The 24,414-nt window shown below is 30.0% G+C and overlaps 2 protein-coding genes across 2 annotated transcripts; both read right to left on the bottom strand.

Moving 5' to 3' along the window:
* Nucleotides 1-2,636: 2,636 nt before the first annotated feature.
* Nucleotides 2,637-7,446, bottom strand: LOC132752088 (cerebellin-3-like). Its single transcript, XM_060742363.1, has 4 exons — nucleotides 7,290-7,446; nucleotides 6,053-6,142; nucleotides 3,562-3,648; nucleotides 2,637-3,052 (listed from the first exon to the last, which is right to left on the bottom strand). Exons 1-4 carry the CDS (start codon nucleotides 7,444-7,446, stop codon nucleotides 2,637-2,639), a joined length of 750 nt encoding a protein of 249 aa, XP_060598346.1.
* Nucleotides 7,447-18,211: 10,765 nt separating this feature from the next.
* Nucleotides 18,212-19,764, bottom strand: LOC132752086 (uncharacterized). Its single transcript, XM_060742361.1, has 3 exons — nucleotides 19,454-19,764; nucleotides 18,834-18,920; nucleotides 18,212-18,288 (listed from the first exon to the last, which is right to left on the bottom strand). The coding sequence occupies exons 1-3, from the start codon at nucleotides 19,758-19,760 to the stop codon at nucleotides 18,212-18,214; spliced, it is 471 nt and encodes a 156-aa protein (XP_060598344.1). The 5' UTR covers nucleotides 19,761-19,764.
* Between the last annotated feature and the right edge of the window lie 4,650 nt (nucleotides 19,765-24,414).

The following is a 24,414-nucleotide window of genomic DNA, read 5'->3' as shown; positions in this document are numbered from 1 at the left end:
CTAAATTTTATACGATATGATAAGACTGCAATGTAATCTAGATTTATTCATGTCTTGACTGTAAATTGCCTTTTGCACTTTTTACAATTACTGTGAGAGTTTTATCTACTATTGAAGATACTGTTATCGTAATTTACTCAAGCATATTAACAAAATACGTGTATCCCTTTGTAACATTAGACAGAATAACACTCATCCTTCATTCAATTTATTCCATTTAAATTAGTGTAGTATTACACATGAAAGGTGTTTAACCTTTTACCCCATGAGCATATTGTGAAAAATGGCCGTTTTCATTGAAAAGCCTCCTGTTACAAGTTCCAACTGCTATAAACTATGAACTGATGAAACTTGGCACATATGTTGACTGAACCATAACCCCTGTAACAAGATGCTCAATCTTAAATTTCCTGTTACCATGGCAACGGGGGAACGTCTCAAAATTGCGAAAATCACTATTTTTGCATTGGTTTTTTTTTCCATCAAAACTGATATCAAAGTGCTGCAACTTATCAATGCAATGCGATAGAGTAAACGGCTTTTCAGCGATTGTTACACGTCACCTTAAGATCGACCTGAGGCCATTTTTAGCCTGTCAAATGTTCAAATTTTTCTTGGCGATGAGGGGGACTACCGCCCCCTTCAAATCCCCCCAAACAGAAGGGGCCACATCCCCCTTCTGGCAACCCCCTGATGTATCATTTTGATGGGTGGCCGCGCCAAAAAAGTGTTCACTTTTTGCCGTCGGAACACGCTTATATCAGGGAAAATGTTAATAATTAGCGGAATCATTTTACATGAACAACTAGAATCTTTAAAATGAAGACCCTATTCTTTCTTTCCTTTTTTCCAATTCCCTTCTTGAAGATGTTGATATTAATGATTCGGGGACAGCTTTTATTTTATTCAAATGCGATAATATAACCAAAAGAAAATAATGCGAAACAGACTCCTTAAACTATAATCAAGATTCATGAATCATAAATCTTATTTACTAATCGCTCTTCTAAAGTTTGTCAGTGATATACAAATTGACTCATATGGTAAAAACAATCCATAATATGTATGTAATGACGACATTATTATATGATTTCTGGTGACTTAAAGGCCCATTGGATCAGGTGTTATGTTATTAAACTTGTAGATATGTATTGGAACAGATATGCACATGTCACGAAAATGAAATATTTTCTTACTTATTTACTTACTTATAAATATAAAATTTGTAGCGATACGAACAAATTTTAAATTAATGTATTATTACAAAGTAATATAGAGGATATTAAATGAGTGTATGTTCAATACTGAATTTTTTAACGAGTTAAAAGAGTTCAAAGAGTTCAAAAGATTTAGTTATGAAGCTACATGATTAGAATATTCTATTTAATACACACAGAAAAGAATATTTCTTTCATTTATACTCTTGAGGTATAAAGCTGACATTTAGCGCGTATTATCTATGTCTGTATAAAGTAAAGTAAAAATTTAGTAAACTAATTTTAACGCATTTCATTTATCACGCAGAAATGAAATCAATTATTGGTATTGATCATACATTATAAAATATTTAAAGTTACTTAAGTTATTTCTCTACATTTGTTACAATCATTATTTTTGTATTAAAACTTCCGATTTCTTTTTGTGGATTCACCGAATTTCTGAAATATGAATAATGTATTGTAGCTAAATTACAAAAGTTAGATAAAGATAGACAAATTCTTTGGCATTATACGAGATGTATTTGAATGCTTTTCCTTCTCACATTTCATAGACCAAAATATTTTAGTTTTATATCATGATATGTTCATGTCTGTAGAATCCATACAATATATAATGATGTAGATATAAATGTATCATGTTACATAGCCACCCTGTATCAGCCTCTTAAATACCAAGTAGTGTACAATAGTTGCTCGTAGTGACTAAACGTATAAAACATACACTGTGTTGTATAACGCAAACGACCTCACGTCAAAATTCATGAACTGCCATGAAAAACCATGGTCAATAAGTTGCAAAAGCGCCCAGGGTATGTGATTAATATTTTTTAACATGAACAAAAGAATATGAATTTCCAAACTATACTTTCAAAAAAAGTACATGTTCTTCATTACTTCATTTTAATTTTGGTACATATTATTTTTGCTGTAAATTATGCTTATTACATTTAAGTTTATTTTATGACTTATCTATCATTGCAACAACATTCAGACACTCATACATCTCATTGTCTCCTCCCAAAGTTCATTACAACATGGGATATTAAATATCCAGTTATAATATACGATAAAAAACTTTTGCAGCAAATTATCAGTTGGTGAGCACTGTTTCAAAGTAAGCATTAAGTTAAAAAAATAATGATATACTTGGGTATCCGTCATGTAATAGCATTATATTCGTCAGATAATATTGTGTGCCAAAAAAATAAACATACAAAAACAACAAATGTATACATGCCACATTTATATGAAAACGCGACAATATCGTAGTTGTTTATGTTTACAGATTAACATAGCAAAAGATTTTTTTAACACTGGTAATCAAAATATTCGTCGCATACGATCATCATTGTATGAATACTTGTAACGAATAACAGATATATAATAACATATACAAAAGTTGAATGATTTATTCATTCAGTTATTGACAAGTATTCCACTGAATGTGTTCATCCTATATGAGTCTTGTTCTAGCTGGCGGTTAGAAGCTGATGATGTTGATTTGACCCAAACTTTTTCTCCTGATCTAACTCTTACTATTGCTCCAACAGTGCTACAGGTGTAATGATCCTTATCATAGTTTGAATCTGATGCAATAACTTTGCCTTCCAACACCAGACCAATAAAGGCATATCTATTATAATAAGCACATGTATGAACAACAAAATGGTACAGTCCTCCAACAGGTGCCGTGAACAATCCCGTTGAGGTGTCGTAACCTTTTCCCTCGTTAATCACACTTTTCGTAAATATAACAATCTCATCTGTAGTATCAAGAACCAAATCTGCCACGTGATGTGCATGGAAAGCAATTGGAGGTCGTTCAAGTTTACCTGAGTATAGAAAATAGTGAAGTAAGTACATGTTTTTTACAATTGTTTCGTTATGATTTAATATTTGTTTGTAGATCTGGTTATTAAGAATTTTAACTCGTATCAACACTCGATTGTTAAATATAAAGAATAGCCAGACTTCCTGATTTTAATTTGGAATTCAATTTGTAATACAAGCTTTTGGAAATGTCTTACTGATATCGGTGTAAAACATTGTATTTTTAGAGCTATAATAGAATTATGTTTGTAACCTTAAGATGATGACATGTATTCAAAATTAGAATATATACACGTAATTAAATAAATTTTAAGAAATGGAAGGATCAGTTTATAGTTACAGCATCGGGTTAGTTGAACAAGTTCTTAATACTTTAAACTGATTATTGATGTATTATAATTCGTGAATGCACTTAAAAACAAACAATTGAATATCATATAATCAAATAAGATATTATGAAACACAGTTTTGGAAAATAATCATCTTGTGGATGTAAAATGAGAAACAAAACATTGAAGTTGAGTAAGTTCTCCTCTTTTAGCTTCCATGTCACTCGTGAGGTTTGTTCTTGTCTCCTCAAACAATTTCTTGAAGTATTCTGTAAATAAATATCAAAGTATACTAACTTATCGTAATCAAAGTTCAGTAAGCATTATATATGTTCTTATGTGTGCATATGAACTGTATGCAAAAATTATTTCTGATAACATAAAACTTGGTTCTAAACCTTTTCCCCTTTCAAAATTCCATTTTATTTAGTTCCGCCCATTGTTTTCTCGTTTAGGTCACACGCTTTTAATTACTTGGGAACCATAGGCCGCTTTTCATGGAATGGCACGGAAGTGTCACATTGAAGGTTCCATGATAACCGCCGTATAAACACATCTGCGGATGTTTCTAAATTCAAATTTTTACTATTTCATGTTTAAATGTTGAATTCTGCTTAAGCCGGTGCTAGGGGGCGTGGACGGTAACTTGCACTTTCCAGTACCGTCCATGAACAGGCTAAATCAAACCGAGCCTGCAAAATTTTTAATTTTGACGTGTTGGGCTTTCTTTAGGAATTCTGTATTTATCTATTTTATGATCACATCAGTGTTATATGTGCCGTGTGGCGGCTGTAAAAAGTCTCCCCGTACATTCAATCAATGATGTTATGTTTTCGATCCTTGAAGATCGTTCAGCACGACATTATTGTTGTGCTTCTGGTATTTTAAGTTTCAACTTTTCGGCATTTTCTAGTTGGGTGGTTCCAATATTCCTACTTGAATAATGTTGAATCACCCTTAGGATATGTTGCCTGCTTTTTAAATTTGTCTTTTGATGTCTTATCTGTGATATGCAGGCTTCATAACCTCTGATCCCCTTTTAAAATTCCATTTTATTTAGTTCCGCCCATTGTTTTCTCGTTTAGGGCACACGCTTTTAATTACTTGGGGACCATAGGCCGCTTTTCATGGAATGGCACGGAAGTGTCACATTGAAGGTTCCATGATAACCGCCGTATAAACACATCTGCGGATGTTTCTAAATTAAAAATTTTACTATTTCATGTTTAAATGTTGAATTCTGCTTAAGCCGGTGCTAGGGGGCGTGGACGGTAAGTTGCACTTTCCAGTACCGTCCATGAACAGGCTCAATCAAACCGAGCCTGCAACATTTTCAATTTTGACGTGTTGGGCTTTCTTTAGGGATTCTGTATTAATCTATTTTATGATCACATCCGTGTTATTTGAGCCGTGTGGCGGCTGTAAAAAGTCTCCCCGTACATTTAATTAATGATGTTATATTTTTGATCCTTGATGAACGTTCAGCACGACATTATTGTTGTGCTTGTGGTATTTTTAGTTTCAACTTTTCGGCATTTTCTAGTTGGGTGGTTCCAATATTCCTACTTGAATAATGTTGAATCTCCCTTAGGATATGTTGCCTGCTTTTTAAATTTGTCTTTTGATGTCTTATCTGTGATATGCAGGCTTCATAACCTCTGATCTCCTTTCAAAATTCCATTTTATTTAGTTCCGCCCATTGTTTTCTCGTTTAGGGCACACGCTTTTAATTACTTGGGGACCATAGGCCGCTTTTCATGGAATGGCACGGAAGTGTCACATTGAAGGTTCCATGATAACCGCCGTATAAACACATCTGCGGATGTTTCTAAATTCAAAATTTTACTATTTCATGTTTAAATGTTAAATTCTGCTTAAGCCGGTGCTAGGGGGCGTGGACGGTAACTTGCACTTTCCAGTACCGTCCATGAACAGGCTCAATCAAACCGAGCCTGCAACATTTTCAATTTTGACGTGTTGGGCTTTCTTTAGGGATTCTGTATTTATCTATTTTACAAGACCAGTAGTATTGCTTCTGAAATAAACTTTAGTAAAATAAAAAACCTGCAATCTTATATATATTTTGATTTTCCTTGCTCTCCTTCTATAATTAAAAGGTGTTAGCCATTTTCTGACGTTAAATATAATATGATTGGAATAATATATTTTTCCATATAAAAAAACTAATAATAAATCTGCCATGTGATGTGGAAAGCGATGGGAGGTCAAGTTTATATATTAGAGTTATTATAAAAACATGTCTGTAAAATAAAGATGATGAAATGTATTCAAAAAAATAAATTATACCTGTAATTGAGTCTGTTGAACGATGATAGGAAGGACTAGTCTATAGTTACAGCAACAGGTAAGTCGAATATCAAATTTATTCAAACTGATAATTGATAAAATAATAATAATAATAATAATCTTTTATTATAGTGACATGTGTTTTCGTACATGAAAATTACATATATACAATGTAAATAAAGAACACCCGGCCTTATAGGCCTATAAGTCACCTTAACAACAGTGTAAAATGCACGTGAAATATTATACGTGACTGTACTACAAAAGATTCAACTAAATAATAAAACCAATTGAATCATTAAATCAAGTAAAGTTTTGGAAAATAATCATCACATGGAAGAGAAATGCGAAAAAGTGAGAAAATACCCTGAAGTTGAATAAGTTCCTCTTGTCTTTTAGCTTCCATGTCACTCATGAGGTTTGTTCTTGTCTCCTCAAATAATTTCTTGAAGGATTCTGTAAAAATAATATTAACGTACAATTACTGACGGTAATCAAAGTACAATAAGTATTACATGTATATGTGTTATTATGTGTACATATGAAATGTATGCAGAAAGTGCTGCTGATAATATGAAACTTGATTCGAAATATATGTTTACATAGACACTAGTGTTACTTTTGATATAAAACTTTAAGGAAGCAAAACAACCTGCATTCTAATATATATTCTAATTTTCCTCGCTCACCCTGTATAATCAAATTTCAATTGATTTTGTTCGAGTTTCTATTGGCTGAAGTGTTCTATTTGCCATTTCCTGGCGTCATTTGATAAAAGATTTATGTCATAAAAAGTCAGGAAATATAACCACTAATAAGAAAAACCAATGTGATGAGTTAACGTTGTTCTTCACGGAAACATGATTTGTTAGGTATAATAATTTTAACATAAATATCTACTGCGATTCTTGTTTTGTATAGATCAGGAGTATACAAAAAAGGAGACATATCTCAAATTTTGACGCACAAACTAGATAGAGCACGAGATCAACACAGGACAGAATAGGAAAGAAGAGTAACAATTAACCAATGTCCTTTTATTAATTTTAGACATGTTCATGCTCGTGCTAGTACAATGTTGAGCATGAGGCTGTTAATTATCAATCAATTTTATAAAAATTTAAAAGTGAAATATTACTTTTTTACTGTAGGTATTTTTATGTAAGGTTTTCTCATTCACTTTCCCTTAATTCATTAATTGATTTATGTTTATAATAATGTAATTTTACAATGCGTTTTGTAACGATGAAAATATATTATAAGTTTGCAGCAATAAAAGCTATGCCATATTCTATCGTTCATAAATATAGACATTTTAGGTAAATATGTCAGCTTTGTAACCAGTGTATGAAATTTCTTCTTTTTTTAAAAAACTCACTGATTCTTTAAATTTTGAATATTCCACGCATTTATAATATTACAGATTTTCCATTTCAGTTTTAATCAAGCAAAACAAACTATTAAGTTAAATTGATTTATACTTAAACAGCAACCAGTTGTAAATTATATGCTTAAGATATAAGTCATTTTTGCATTCCATCAGTAATATTTCAGTTTACAAATATCATTTTCTAACAATGTACATCTGGTGTTCATAGTTTACCTTCCCTCCTTTCTATCTCGTCACCTTTCTCTAACATTTCGTCCGTTATGTTCCCCTTCATGTCCGCAAACATGTCCGTAAAATATGAAACTGCTCGTTTAATGTCGCCTAATGTACTGATAACCTTATCCTCAGTTTTCTTAATTTCATTTACCATTGTTTCTACCTTAATTTCAGTCCTTATCATTTTCTCTAAAAGCTGTTCTTCATATGCAAATTTAGAACATACAGGCTCTCTAGCCTCAGAAAAATTATAACTATATATTCCAACGACAATAGCAAATGAAAATAACAATGGGAAACTCATTTTGATGAAAAAGAAAATCCGAGAAAGTCTGTGAATCATACTCGCTGGGAGAAACAATTGCATTTATGCAAGGGATTTTTTTGTTATTTCAGTATGAGGCCCGTAATAAATCTTCAGTATAGTTTTTTAGCATAAATGCACTGAAATACGGTATCGAAGGAAATCCCTTAGAAACAGTTTGAGGGAAACAGTTTGATTTTTCTTTACTTAAACCGCACTTCCCAAATGAGAATTAAGTGACAGCACTATTAGAAACAAATCAGCATGTGTCTATGAAATGAAATACATACAGTGCATGCCAAAATCTTATAGAATAATCTGTTGTAATAAAGAAAGTGATGTGATACCGATTGTTTCATTATACATGAATTCGAAATAATTATTCTTTGGTATTGTCATAAAACTCATGTAAAGGTGATATTACTTTGGAACAAAGATGAATAATGATATGATAATATTTAATATAATAACGTCCTTGTAAGAAACGGTTAATTATTCACTCAAAAACCTCGATTGAAGTCGTTGCTATCAATAGATAGAAATATTTAATAACAAATATCAAATAATATAGACTGAGATAGATAGATAAAACTTAAAGAAAATTAATAATAACTTAACGTTTCGTTAACCGTTTCAATATTGCTATATCCAAATTTTTTTGCTTTCGCCCTTTTTAATTACATTCTTTATATTTAGAAAATTTGCATATTGTGCTGTAGATATTTAAGTTACAAATGGTCGTATAATAAGTGAATTATTTCCACATTGAAGCCTGACTGATTTGTTTGATTCCAATGTTTTAAGATAATCATAAATATAGTAGCGAACAAGAATATCATGTGAATTTCAACAATCATAGTTGTAGCTTGAAAACATTTACAATCCCTGTAACCTAACATAATTTTATAAAGACTTAGGAAACATAAATATTATTAAAAAGATAACATTTGCTTTTCTTATTATTAACTGTTTTATATTAAGAATCTGGGCGTATATTTTATAAAACTATCTTTACATCGAACAAGTAGGTGATATATTTGCTCGCATTTCATGAAAATCGTGATGGAAAAATAAAACAACAAGGCGTGTCTTTACAACACCCTGAAAAATACCTAACTGTTGGCAACATGATAAGTGCTGCAATTTGATTCATTTATTTAACTTAAATTATTCAAGAGATGTTATTTTTGTATGTTTTGTATTTGATATTCTATACGAACATATCCTAATCCCGAAAATAAATACGCAATTTTCAACTCTTCACGAAACGGTGCTTTGTAGTTCACCATGTGATTATATACGTAATTATTATTTCTCTTTTTAAAATTAAATTTTATAAGTAATGGAAAGAGCACCGAAACACAAGGCTATCTGATTTGTACGAGGGGGCGTAGCCCAGAGTATTTATCATATTGCCGAGAGTTTTGATGTTCTTTCTCTTTTGTATCATAGTCAAATATAAAAACACGTTCCCTGTTGTCACAATATAAAACCCCAGAAAAAAGTAACCAATGAACGAGCATCTGAATATAATATTGCTGTCGCTTTCCTTTTCTCTGCCGTCACAATAAGTAAACCCCAGCAAAAATGAGCCAATCAATGGGCATGCTCTGGCGTGCGGGTAACTAATACCTGCACTTCAGTTAACGCACTGTGCAAAAATATGTAAACTATGATACAATGATATGATATATCTTATTAGTGGATTTTTTTTCGTTTGCATTTATTAAGTTATCATATTGAAAGCCTTGCCGTAATATATGTATTATATGAACCAAGAAAAGTTCTAGTTATACACCAGTTTCAACTCCTCTCTTGCTTTTAAGTTACCGTGTGATTATATACGTAATTAATATTTCCCTTTTATTTTTTTTGCAATATTTTGAATGAAATTTAAGAAGCACGTTATTAAAAAATGAGAGTATTTGAATCAAAACCAGCTTGGCAAATATAATAAGCGCACAATGATATTTTATGATCACAAACTATCCAACAAAACAACGCGTCAAAATACAAAAAATACAATTACTTTGTGCTACTCTAGAATTCTAAACAATACAATCATCCAAAGCAAAAAAAAACCTTGGTAAGCATGAAGTAACATACATGACAAATATCTCTTGTCTATTTTAAAGCACAATGAAATTAATTTTGATATAAAGTAGAACGGAGAATTATGTCGTCAATATTGGAATGTTTTAGCATATTTTAATGAACGATTTTAAAGCTAACTCCCCGGCTGACAACTTCACATACAATTTTTTCCCGTCGCATAATTAATAAATCAACACTTATTTTTATACACATGATAAACAAAGATTATTTCAGAGGAGGCGTTTAATTTATCATGTGTATTTTTATAAAGAACCATCATTGATCAGATCTTTTATCAAGTGGATCATTTTTCATTGGTTCCTAGTAGAAAATTTCTATTGGTTGTTAAGCCTGTTAATCGATATCGGACGGCGTTTTATCATTTTCACCTTGAACGAAATGCTACGAAATGTAAGTTTACTGAAATTTCTGAATTAATCATTTTTCAATACATGAATGACAGCAATTTGCTGATTGGCATGGCTGCTTATTTATGTTTAACATAAAAATATTAAAACCTGCTATTTAATCCTAAGAAATCTATACGTCAAGTACAATTAAATGATAATTTTCCATGGTAACCTTTCCGCGATATTTTCTTATTTTTTAGGATATTTTTATGTATTCTCCTTAATATATTATACACATCCTTTTAAATATCTGTATAACTCTTCGATTTTCATAATTGTCTAACTTTTGTTTTTTTTTATCTTTAGAAGCTTAATGTGTTTTAGGTAAAAACAAACCTTGTCGACTTTATATATAAACATCTGAAAGAACATGAATGTAGATAATTTATAAACAGTTCAATTATTAGTAGCCTTTACGTCGTATAGTTTACCTAGCTATTAGCTGCTGGTATTTGTATTTGAAAAACAGAAAGCCTTTTCAAAGTGTATGACAAATATATTGAGCTTAAACTTCAGCCTAGAATAGCACACGTTTGATATTTTTCTGCTAGGTTAGACTGTAATAATAATAAATGTGAGTGAAATGCAGTGAACAGTTTTTATGTTTTAATATATTGTTTACCATTTTTAAATAAAACACACCAAATAAATTAAATTTTATAAGATAAAAAAAAACATTGCAAAAGTGAACCTGACTAAAGAAATCCAAATAAAATTATTGAAAATCTGTTAATCATTACAGCCATGTCCTCGTAGGCGTAAGGATATTGGTCTATATTGTTTTAATTTTTCCTTTCTCATGTTATCTTCTCAGTAATTTCCTCATTTGACAGATTAATCAATTTATTGCTGTACGGCCGTCTTTTTATTTCATTGTCTTAAGAAAAAGAGTGTTTAGGTTAACTTGTAAAGCTGTTTTGAAGAAAAATATTTAGTTAACTTGCCAGATATTAAAGCTTCAGATGTATTTCTTATGGAACTAATAATATAACGTAATCTTCATCTTCCTAATACATACTTTTCGCGATCCTATACATTTAAAATTGATGGACTAAGACACTATTTAAATGTGGACAATGTTGAATATTGTTTTTTTTTCCAACTTGGTCATGTTACAACATTCAACACGTACACAAACTTTGCTTTATGGTTAACATATATATATATAACCAATTTCAATTTTATTTTGTCATAATTTTGTTTTCCGGGGAGCTAAACATAAACAAAATTACAAGAAAATTATGATATTTTATTTTTAAAGAACTTTTTTATTTACTATTAAAACGAAAAACCAAAATACATTGTACACTTATTGATTATACATAACACCACATAAAAAGTATGTTTTGGTCGCAATAATGAGACCAGTTAGCTAATATTTTCTTGTATACACATTTATTTAAAAATAAAAATTATGACACGCCTGTAAAAAATCAAAATCTATATAAAATGTTTGTAAAGTAGTTTCGGGGAAAGTAATTAATATAAAAGCAGAATTATAATTGAAAGTTCTGTTATGAATTATATAATTGTTATGCGATTATATTATTTAAATATACTCTGCAATATAAAGTGATATACACGTTGTAAGAAAGGTAATTTAAAATGCTTCATATTATACCATAGAAGCTCTACACCATCATGTTGTCTTAGAATGTTTACTATAGTTGTCAAACCTCTAGAACCCAGATACAAATAGTAATGACTTTCATTGGATGGTTCTGGCAAATACGACGGCAGATTTGCTCATTGGTTTTACTTGCGGTAATTGCAAAAAGAAATAGAAAAAAATAACCAACCTAAAAGTTCACTTTTAAGTGTGTTTGTTAACAAGATAATTATAAAAATTATATAAAAGATGGATTTTAAACAAACACGTCAAAAATATATTGTAACATTATCATAATCATTTGGTCTATCAGAAATTTTTAAGTAAATTTAAATAGTTACTTAAGAATCTATTATTTCTCAGAGTTTTTCAATATCACAATTGAATTTAAACAAGAGAATAAAGCTGGCTTTTCATAAAAGTAAAATAAACTGATCCAAACTGTAATTTATCACTTCATGTTTGCACTCTTTATGTCACTGAAATATTGAACGTTTTTGAAACAATTTGAATACAGCCAATTTTGTCTTTGTTTATGCTTTCAGAGTAGTCCTTTTCCTCTTCCATTGTAATTACAGCTGTATTGGTTCCGTTACTTGACTGTGAAGTCAGTGAAAGTATAGGCTGTTCCTCCATTGAAATGTTTCTTTCAGATTTACCATCCTCTGTACTAGAATAAAGTTGATTCTATAATTAACCTTCAAAGCACATATCTATCAAGAGTGCCATCAACTTAACAAAAATGTATAACATAACATCTAATAAGGAATTACACATTTATAAGCTATAACTAACAACCAATGAAAACTGAACCAAAATGAGCTCGTAAATGAACTCACACATATTTGATAATGAGAGAATGTTTAGCCTAAGTTTCACCAGTGATTTCACCAGTTTATTACAGATATTCTTCTGGAAATGTATTACATTGGCAAATGAAAGTTTAATAAACTATGAAATTGTAAATAAATAAGGGAGTGTTGAAATAATGGCCCAGATCTCCGCCTCTCAACCGAGGAATGGTGGGCCCAAGTCCGTCCATGTTGATTATTGAACACATATTCTTTGTGAATAATTTATTATTAAGTTGATTAACCCTAAAATGAGTCCTATATTTGACAATTTATCAATCACCTGTGCAAGAGACACGTGGAACAATTTCATAACATAATCAAAACAGTGTGCAATGGTGGGACGTACACAAGTCATTGCAATGAATTCGAAATTACAAGTTATTAGGCTTAATTATAAAATAATCCTATGAAATTTACTTACCATTGTTTTTCGCAAAGTTTATCTCAGCAGATTTTTTCAACAAAATGGCGGCCGCACATGTGTTTACATTCGGAATACTTCTATTTGATCCATACATAAACTTAGACTGTCAATAAGCAGTTAGCAGTAGGCAGTGAGCAGCAGGCTGTCCAGTTAGCAGTAGGCAGTGAGCAGTAGGCTGTCGTTTATGGAATTCCGTAGTACAGGCATAAAAATCTATGTTCACTCTTTATAAACATCTGTATAAAATGTTTAAGGTAATCAAATAAAATAGCTATGAATTGTGCAAGCAAAACAAAACATAATCTTTATATTATTTATAATTTATAAAACAAAAATACGGATGAAATATAATATCCCAATATCAAGAATATTTTGATATTTCAATTAGACAATTTACAATGTTCGGTTTGATTTGTTGATGCGTGGGTCTTTCAAGAAGATGGGGATACCGAAATGTTTCTCTCAACGATCAACTCATTCAAGGCTTACAGATTCAAGATGAACTTTATTCTACAACAATATTTCATCATTTAGATTTCAACTATATTTAAAATGCTTCAGTAATCATAAAGTGTGTCCATCATTTAATCGCTTTAGGGTTTTATCCAACAGGTTAAACACTGAAGCTGGTCCAAAATAACTAAAATAAAAGTGATTGTTATGTATAACATGTACTAAAATAGACGATGAATATCATTTTGTTATTGAAAATGTAACGAATAATGATATTAGATAAAATATAATTGTCGGAAACATTTACAAGAGACTGTAAATCAGAAGAATAACACAGCAGCAAATATAACCGTTGTGAATATGAGCCGGAGATTTACCTCCCTTATTTTATCAAGATTGTTACATATCTGTATCTTAAAATATAACTGTTTAACTGCCATTTTGATGATATTTCATTATGAAATTAAGATATTTCAATCTTTTGTGTATAAATATATTACACTATGTAAGATAATGGACATACCATGTCTTATTTCTGAATAAAGTGTATTTATAATTATAATAATTGTCTTAGTTAAGCATGCAGCAAGTAAGACACTTAGACTTCTCGATATTAGGATTACCTCTAGGCCCATTGACTCTTCCACCACTGCTTACATAACTTTTCGATCCCCAGTGGGTAAGGCATTTCGACCCCTATATCAAATTGTGTACAGTACTTTAAAAGGCTAGTAAGATAATACTTCGGAAAATAAATTATTTTCATAACAAGATTTGATCCAAAATAATATTGAAAAGATGACGCAATAAAATTAATAAACATTATTTTTTTAGTGGATAGGCAAACAATTTTTATTACTCTTTTTCAAATTTTGATAAAAAATAATAGAAATGATTTGGATATTCTTGTCAAAAGATTGTTGATGAAGTTATAAGTGATTTAGAATCAACATTTATATGATATGATGCATGATGCATAATAATATTCTTAAAGATTGTTGATGAAGTTATAAGTGATTTAGAATCAACATTTATATGATATGATGCATGATGCATAATAATATTTTGTAATAAAACATTTTATAATATTTATAATTCGGATCATTTACCTTGCCAACAACTTCCAAATATAATGCGTTGGTGGTTTGTTGACTGATTCTAAATGTTTTCAACATATGAATGCAGTATATGTATTACATACCTTTAATTATAGCCCAATTAACTTTAATTCCTTTAAAGGTTTACATAACCGTGATAAAGGTTTTGTGGAATTTTTTTATAAAATGTAGAAGAATAGAACTACAGTAACTACTACTAATAACAATATCAGAGAGAGGTGTCTACATAACTCGCCAAAAACCGTAGCATTTGGAGTCTGTTGTTTAACACCTAAAATAGAGATAAAAGAATCCCTAAAGACACACGGCAAAATTGAAAATAATGCAGGCTGAGTTGGATTGAGCCTGTTTATGGACGGTACTGGAAGTTGCAAGTTACTTTCCACGCTCCCTAGCACCGGCTTACGCAGAATTCAACTTTTAAACACAAAAATGGTGAAATTTTGATTTAGAAACATCCGCAGATGTATTCTTATGGCGGTCATCACGAAACCTTCAATGTGACACAGTAGTGTCATTCCATGACAAGTGAAAGAATACGTGTGTAACATTGTTACAAAATATGATAAGAAGTTTATTTACGTCCTGAAAATCATAGATTCCCCACACATTTGAGCAATACAAAATCATTGGTACAATCATAAAATCAAAAGGGCTAATATAGTTTTAATATCTACATTTACTTCATAAACAATTTGTAAAATTGATTTTAACCTTAAGATCTTGATTTTTCACCGATTTTTCAAAATAACATGTGTACCAAAATAAGTAAAATTATCAATTATCAAACTTCTACAATATTATCATTTCATTTGTAGACTGCTCCGATGTTGATTAACAACAGGACAATAATAGAGACAATATGGGCAGAGAGTATTCCGTTCTTGGAGACGTCGTCGAACACCGCAAATTGAACCTACCACCAGGGACCTGGTCTGGCTCGTGCTTCGAAAGAATGCGTCACATGTCAATAGACTATGCATTAGTACTTTTCTGGATATTTATTATTTGACATAGAAAATAAAAATGAAGAACCAAAGGAAGGTGTAAAATTGATTTGAAGTCGCAAGTTAGTCAAAGGTATAACATTTTTCCTTTAATAAATAAACTTTGATATGCAAATAAAAACATTGATTACTGAAAACATGAAAGCGATGATTTTGGTAAAGGTTATCATAAATTTTTATTTTTATTAAACTTTTTTGTAAAAAGAAAAGATAAGCAAAATAAATACCATTTAACGGAAATACAAAAACGACACGGTCTTTCTTGAATTATATAAAAAATAATACTGTGTTCATTGCTGAAAAAATATCGACATTAGCAATATAAAAGGACATTTCTGAAAAGCATTTAAACATATACAATAAGCAAAAAGAATGACGCCATAAACATTATGTATATCCAGCGACGAACTGCATACGAAGCATTTTTTTAAATGATTGTGATAAATGTATGAATAGAAACAAAGATCAATTAAAGTACTACTCCAAACTTGTTTATCACAGCAAAAAAATATGTTGGAAATATTGATTTCTGGAACCTTAACAAGTAAACAAGATCTAAGGAAGGTTAAGTGTCTAAAATAATTGATGACGTTTAACAACATATTCTTTATGATCAGTTTAACAATTATCTTAACAACTATAGTATAAAAAGACCATAAGTTTCTATATTCAGTCTATAATATATGATTGTGATTTGTTTTGTGGGAATTCAAACATTCAAGCGAATTGTCAGGTTTTCATTTTTTATTTCATTTCATTTTCTTTTGTTATAATGAATTTTATATATGTATTGAGGATTATCTTGTTTATTGTAAGTATATAGGAAGAGGATGCAATACATATTAATTAAGATATTATTGTGTGCACAACATCTAAATTATTGTGAATCAAAGGGTTGCAAAAAGCCATTGAGGAAATAAAAAAGAGAGTAGCATGTTAAATAAAGGTTTGAATCTATAGCATTTTATTTTGAAATGTGCACAATGCTGTAGTGGTAGAATTAAGATCGTAGGCATAGTAAACTAAATATGATATTCTTTGTATTCTACAGATAAAGGTACAATACACCATGTTATTAATTTTACTGATATGGAATTTTCTAACAAACGTTTAAATGAAATAGAAAAAAATACGTGTTATTTTGGTAGCGAACAAATATTTATAAAGGCATTGTTTTATATTCATTTAGGATTCTTTTTCTCGTGTTTATGTATTTGCATGCATACTGAGATGATCAAAAATACTTGGAGACTATAAAACAAGATTTGTTTAGGATGTCATGTGATACACGTCATGAAAACAATGACATGTGTTGTTTGTTAAAACATAAGACCATGTCATATACACAATTTTAAGTCTTTGGTTTTAAACAAAAATAGTATTTTCAGATTTCAACAGTGTGTAAGAAGCAGTCTGGCCTTCAAGTTTATTTTATGTTGGTTATGATTAATAAATATAATTTATATGAGATTGGATGATGTTCATATCATTGACAATAAAAGAAAAATGATTTTTAAGGGTAAAAAGTTGTTTTTTTCGTAGAACAGCATTTTAACCACAGGAAAAAAAAGATATATGGCATAAATAATGGTGATTTATGAAAACTATATGTAAATAATATGAATACACATAACTATATGTTTATAAAAATCTATTGAGGTATTATAATCCTAATGCATTACCTAGACCGTAGATGTAGATAACATGTTGTTATCTAAGTATCTACCTACACTTTTAAGAGTATTCAGTTAGGAAAGAATCACTGTCAACTGTATTGAAACTGAGACCCCAGAAGGGACAACATGTTTTCATTCTTTTCTTTTCTTTAAAACATTATTTATTATCTCTCAGATCCCTTATTGAAGAAAAGAGTGTTTGATTTTAATTATATAAGTATTATAGATATTCATTTGCTAAATAATGCCAATTTTAATAGCAAATTTGACATCAAATATCTTCAAAGGTTAATAGAATAAAAACTACACGGTAAAAGTATTTTATATTTCCCAAAATCAGCCATATTGAGCATACTTTTAAGAAAATTTAGGCAAACTTTGAAAACAGCCCCTCATTGTGATGATTTTGAGGAATATTTTCAAATAAGTGTTTAAAGTGGGTGGAAAAGGGTAACATTTTTATACATATTACAAACATTTTGTTTAGAAACAATCATTTTGTTCGTGTAATTTGTTACCTGGATGTTATTGTTTTTTAACAATGGGCAATAGGGAAACATTTTTTATAATGATGATATCATTGATTACTAAGAGTTTCCTCTTTTCTGAAAAAGATCCCTTCTAATAGCAAAGTTTTAGTTCAGAAAAATGTCCATAACTAAAAAAACACACGGTAAATTGTGTTTAAAATTTTGCATACAGGTGACCTTTAAAGGATACTACTGTCTTATATTGTCAATGTTACAATCCTTATAGTGCCTATTCTACCTTAAGAAATGTAGTCGATTAATTCATTGGTTTCAATTAAACATTTACTATCTTGCACATGTAAATAAATGCAATTTTGTGTACATACCTAGTAACGTGAGAAAAATAATTCAATATTGCAGAAATCATTTAAAGCTAGATCACTTTTATTGAATAATGGCACTAACTAAACATGGAAATTACACTATACATTCATGTGTTGTCATAGATTTGTAGTATCAAGAGACAGGTCTTTCAAGTGATGTGCATAGAAAGCGATCGGAGGTTGTTCAAGTTTCCCTGCGTGTAGAAATAATAGTTTTTGTATTTTATATCGCAAAACATTGTTATTTGGTAAAAATGTTATTTCGGTTTTACATTTTATTGTCAATGAAAATTATCAATTTATAGTGCACAAGGATAGTAATATTTCACGCTTTAATTACTTATTTGAATTAAGTTGTTTATATATTTAAACTGTAAAATAAATTTCAGCGATATCTAAATAACGGGGCGTACATAAATAACAAAAACAAGCCTAATATTCGCTTCGGACAATATCTTTAGAGATTAAATTATGAAATACTTGAAAATTGAATATGCGAATTAAATCATTTGAACATCTAACGAGAGTTACACATTTACACATAGAGCAACATATCAGATCATTCTAGTTTGTTGAATATATTACTGACAAAGTGATTGATTAAATGAATGCATCAAATCAAATTAGCAACAATTTAATTTGTTATGATAAGTTGTAGATAAATATAAATGAATTATAATTTTATATTACACATATTTGAAAAATAGTCATGACGTTGAAACAAAGTAAGATACACTACCTTGAATTTGATTAAGTTCCTCTTTTTTAGCGTCAATGTCACTAGTGAGGTTGTTTCTTGTTTCTTCAAAACGTTTCTTGAACGATTCTGTAATAAGGTATTAAAGTTCTATTAACTTATCATTACCAAAGTTCAAGGTTATTCAGTAATCACATTTTCTTTAACGATTCATTTCTCTATTATAGCTTTATAAACAATCGATTTCTCTTGGAGATGTATCGTTTACCATTTTAATTCATTCAATACGTGCTTAGGTTAATAAAGAAAATAATGTTTATAAAGTTCGACAACAAAAGTCATGTCATAAAGCAGTTGATCGACATTTTAGGCGAAAACGTCATTGTTTGTTAACAATGGTATATTAAATGTCAATTAATTTGCAAAAATAATGGTTTATTTTTGTAAATATTTTTAAGTTCTTATATCTACATTGTTTTAAATATATTCAATTAATCAATACACATTATTAAAATATATTGATGCTAACAATTGAACAACAATGAAAGATAAAGAAAATGCAAATATATCACATTTATTTCGGTCTTTACTAGTACAGTTCCGGTATAAATATTTATGTATAAGAAATGTGAATTTAATGTGAAATAACTGTTTTATCATACCTTCTCTCCTTTCTATCTCGTCATTTCTCTTTAACATCTCGTCCGTTATGTTTCCTCTAATGTCTGCAAACATGTCCATAAACTCAGCAACTGTTTGTTTAATGTAGCCTAATGTACTGATTACTTTATCCTCAGTTTTCTTAATTTCATTCACCATTGTTTCTACCTTAATTTCCGTTCTTATCATTTTCTCTAAAAGCTGTTCTTCATATGCAAATTTAGAACATACAGGCTCTCTAGCCTCAGAAAAATTATAACTATATATTCCAATGACAATAACAAATGAAAATAACAGTGAGAACCTCATTTTCATTAGGTAAATTGTTACTTAAAATCTGAGAAGCTTTCTGGATTAAACCCTGTTCGAGAAACTCTTGTATTTATTCAAGGAAATTATGTGTGTTTGAAAATGAGGCCCGTATATGTATGTTATATTCATTATGTTTTAGCACACATGTAAGAAATCGCAATGTATTTAAATCTTTTTTATATCACAAAAACTATTCCGAAGTGGAACAAAACCCCACGACTCGATTCATACAATACACGGAATTTATGCATTAACATCAGTTACAATAACAACAGACAGAATTAAATATTTTGAATTAATAGGCGCGACTCGTTTGACATCAATTTCGTTTTTGAGTTGATCCCTTTTGTTTAACATTATAATCATTGATGTTGATATACTAGAACATTTCTCTTATTTGATTTATTGTTTATACAATTAGTATGACATAAGACCATTGTAACACATAAGTACAATATGTTGAACATTATAAACTCATTTGCTAAACTATCTGATGTATTCCCTCTGTTCTTCGTTCAAAGCTAGTCATGTTATGTTATAATGTTTATGTTAGAGAGTTAATCATCAAGGAACAAATTGCTGGACAAATTGACTTTGTATATATATCATCACGAGATCTACTTTATCTGTATAATAATTGTGGCATGACCTAAACAACGTATTTGTGACTTGAAAAAAAAACCACTAAAATCTTGGATTGATCATATAATTCTTTGGTCAATCTTGAAGGGGTAATATATTTATTTGTTGCTCCAGCCCTGTGAGTTTTGCCAATTATCAAAAGAAAAAATAATTTTGTTTAAGAAATAACATCGGCCTGAGAGGTGTATATCGGCTATTTAACACCGGTTTGGAGTTTTGATGCGTAAGAATTGACCACGAAGGCCGTAGGCCTGAGTGGTTAATTTTGTCGCATCAAAACGACAAAACCGGTGTTAAATAGACGATATACACCTCTCAGGCCGATGTTATTTCGATTCTAACACGATGAAATAAGGAAAATCACTAATGTTATTTTTCAAGCGGAAATAACTTCCGGTGCCGATTTTCGTATATAACGCTGTTCGATTTTCGCACCCTACTGTTGCGAAGGTATAGAAATTATTATACGAAAGAAATAATAAGAAAAAAAACGTTATTTTATTAAGTTTTCAACATTAAAAACTTACGTCGTATTGTTTTTACATCAGTATCCCATTTATCATTCTTGTCTGCATGAAATAACGTCAGCTTGTTTATGAATAAGTTGTTTACTTAGGATGACGTCACGACGCTGCTTACGATTGGCGCCGTTTCGTCAAAATATTTTATTAACTGATATAGATCTTATATGTGGCGTTAGTGTATGTGAGATATTATTTCGGTATTGTATGAAAAGAAAACATTATACGAACTGAAAATATAAATAAAAATGCTTTTTATTGTTGCTTTAAAATGCTTTGTAAACTATACAATCGAGGGTGAAAACATAACAGCACATATACAAGTAGTCCCTAACCGGTGTTTATTGGCAGTTTAACACCAGTTTCTTTCCTTCTTTGTCTATAGTGACAAAATCACGTGAGTGTTAGAATTTTATATAAACCTTCTTATTTTAAAGTTTGTGACTATTACAAAGTAACATTACCCTTTTAAGCTTCATTCATTTTAACCTATCGGTACTATACTATACAGTTTCGAAGAATTACTGTTGCTATATTCTTAAAGGCTGTGTTCCTAGCAAAGCACAGACATATGAAATTTGAATACATTTTGCAATAATCTGTGCTTTATTGCAAACCCCTCCGTCCGGACCTTATGTTTAAAAGAAACAGTGAACAGTCTGTTTATTAAATATGATATAACCTAATTATCAGTATTTTGTTAGTTTGGGAAGATAAGACTTATATTTTCACGTAAACTCTGCATCTTATACGCGATTATAGTTAATTTCGAATTCTTAATTGGTGTAATGTTGTGTTAAAATGTGTTGCGCCCAGATTTATCAGTTTATTAAACAAATGGCAAGGTTATTAGAGTTTCAAATTCTTTATCATTGTATAGAATTCAACGTAAATTTTATCTAGGAAGATTAAGAACAGCTGTGAAAATATAGTTAGTTCACAGAAAGTCTAGCGTCAATTTACATAAATACATAGGTGGGTAAGTACGTTTTTATTTCTTTAACGTTTTTTTCTGTTATAAATATTTGTATATTATGTATGTAAAAAGAAAAGTCAAATGTTTGAACACCGAATAATTTGCTTCCAAATATCAGTCATTTACATTTTTCTATGTTTGCAAAACGTAAATGTTTTTGTTTCTTTTGCATATACATGTATTATCTAATTACTTAAAGGCAAATTATACCTTTTAAACGATTAATTCTTAAAGCTTTTAGAAACGGCTAATAGGAGTCCCATGGCGATCGAATACTGGTTTTAGGATATGTTAAATGCTTCTTATCAAGAAGAAATTTAATGTGAATGAGACCTTTTTGTCAAAAAAGTAGGAAAATATGTAAAGAAAATAGTGCTTTACTTCCATATTAAATAAAATATAAAGAATACAAAATAACTATATATGTCCTAATGATTTTTTTTTTTGAAATTAAAACAGGACACCAAAAAATTAAAAGCTTTTTGAAAATAACTATAATTCCTAGGGTACAATGGGCTTTTAAGAACCATTTGATATGTAAGTAAATCAAAAGAATATTTACCAAGCCTCGATCTTCTACATCTGGACCGCTGCATGTCTGCCGTGACGTTGGTTTTTGGACTGTCGTTCGATAGAGAGCATGACCATAGCTTTAACCGTTCTGTTACACTGACGTCGTTATCAATGCATCTTGCCAGAAACGTAAGATCATTTGAATCATCATTCAAATTGGCCTTATTTATATCGTTACTGCGCATATGCATTTACCTGTCCAATTTATCATATGCACAGCGCCTAGCATAAACGCGTAATGGATATTTAGTAAACTTGCTTACAAACACTCGAGTGTCATTATTTAAACCTTTCTGTACTATAGAAAAAACAATTGGCGGACCCCTGAACAAATGAAAAAAAACATTTTAATGCGATGTAAAGCAAATATATCACAAACTAGATTTTAAAGGACACATTTAGAAAGCAGGCAAAAATATCCTACGTGTGATCATAGAAAATTCAAGTAGGACAAGAATGTAATGGCATCTTATAATCATATTATTTAATTTTGAGGTTAGTTTTTATAACTTGAAAACTGTTTTGTGAAACGTAAATGTTTTTGTTTCTTTTGCATAAATGTATTATCTAATTGCTTAAAGGCAAATTATTCCTTTGAAACGATTAATTCTTAAAGCTTTTAGAAACGGTTTACGGGAGTTTACGGGTAATCGAATACTTGTTTTAGGGTATGTTAAATGCTTCTTATCATGAAGGAAGTTAAGGTGAATGTGAACTTTTTTTGTCATAAAAGTAGGAAATATGTAAAGAAAATAGTATTTTACTTCCATATAATATAAAATATATAAAATACTGCTTTTAGAAAATGAAAACATTTCTAGGGTATAATGGGCTTTTAAGAACCATTTGTCACGCAAGTAAATCAACAGGACCTTTACCAGGCCTCGCAGTCCGTACCTTTTACTTCTGAAGTTAGTGTTCTACCTCTGGGCAACCTCTGTTGTTGGTTTTCGGACTGTCGATCTATAGAGAGCATGACCATAGCTTTAACCTTTTTTCAAAATCACCCAGTTACTCTGACATCGTTATCAATGCAACTTGTAAGAAACGTAAGATCATTTGAATCATCATACACAAGTTCAAATTGGCCCTATTGATATCGGATTACTGCGCATATACATATACCTGTCCAATTTATCTTATGCACAGCATCTAGCATTCACGCGAAAACTTGCTATTCCGAGTCTTTCAAACACTCGAGTGTCATTATTTTGACTTTTCTTTCGTATAGTAAAACAATTGGCGGGAATCAATTATCATATTGTTTAATATTGAGATTTTAACACTGGAAAACTGTTTTATAAAATGCTAATTAGTGATATCAGAAATGCATTCTGGATTGATGTCTTGAAAGCCTATTTGACCATCATTGACCAATTGTGTATAGTCCAAAACAACTTTAAGCAAGCCTTTATTTTATAATCACAATTTTTAATCCGGAGATTGATATAATTTCATCCCCAAACTACATGTATATAATAAAGAAATTAGATTTGTTAAAGATATTATCAACGAACACGGACACTTTGTAGATTTCAGTTATAATTTAAGAACTTGTTACAGACAAAAAAGTCCTATACCAATTGTCTAACAACTTAATACATTGATCTCTGTTTAACTATAATACCAAATATTCCCATGTTTAATGATTTCAGATAAGAAATATTGATAAAATATTGACGACAAATTGAGTTTTTTAATGAAAATTGTTAACAACGATAAGTGTACTTTTACTTTTTGTCACCGCCATGACCGACACTTTCACATTTAATTTTGAATGTGATAAAATGCAAACTTATTATATAAATATTTGTTATGAAATGATATATTGTAAATCGTCTATATTAGGTACCGAAGCTAAATATTTTAGATATGAAATTGTTTTTCTAAAATTAAAAAGACATACATATATGTCTAGAAGAAAACATTTTACCTTCAA

This window comes from Ruditapes philippinarum, unplaced genomic scaffold, assembly GCF_026571515.1.
Source record: "Ruditapes philippinarum isolate M1 unplaced genomic scaffold, ASM2657151v2 ctg5256_1_1_1_1, whole genome shotgun sequence".
Lineage (NCBI taxonomy): Eukaryota > Metazoa > Mollusca > Bivalvia > Venerida > Veneridae > Ruditapes > Ruditapes philippinarum.
This window is presented reverse-complemented; position numbering and strand designations above follow the sequence as displayed.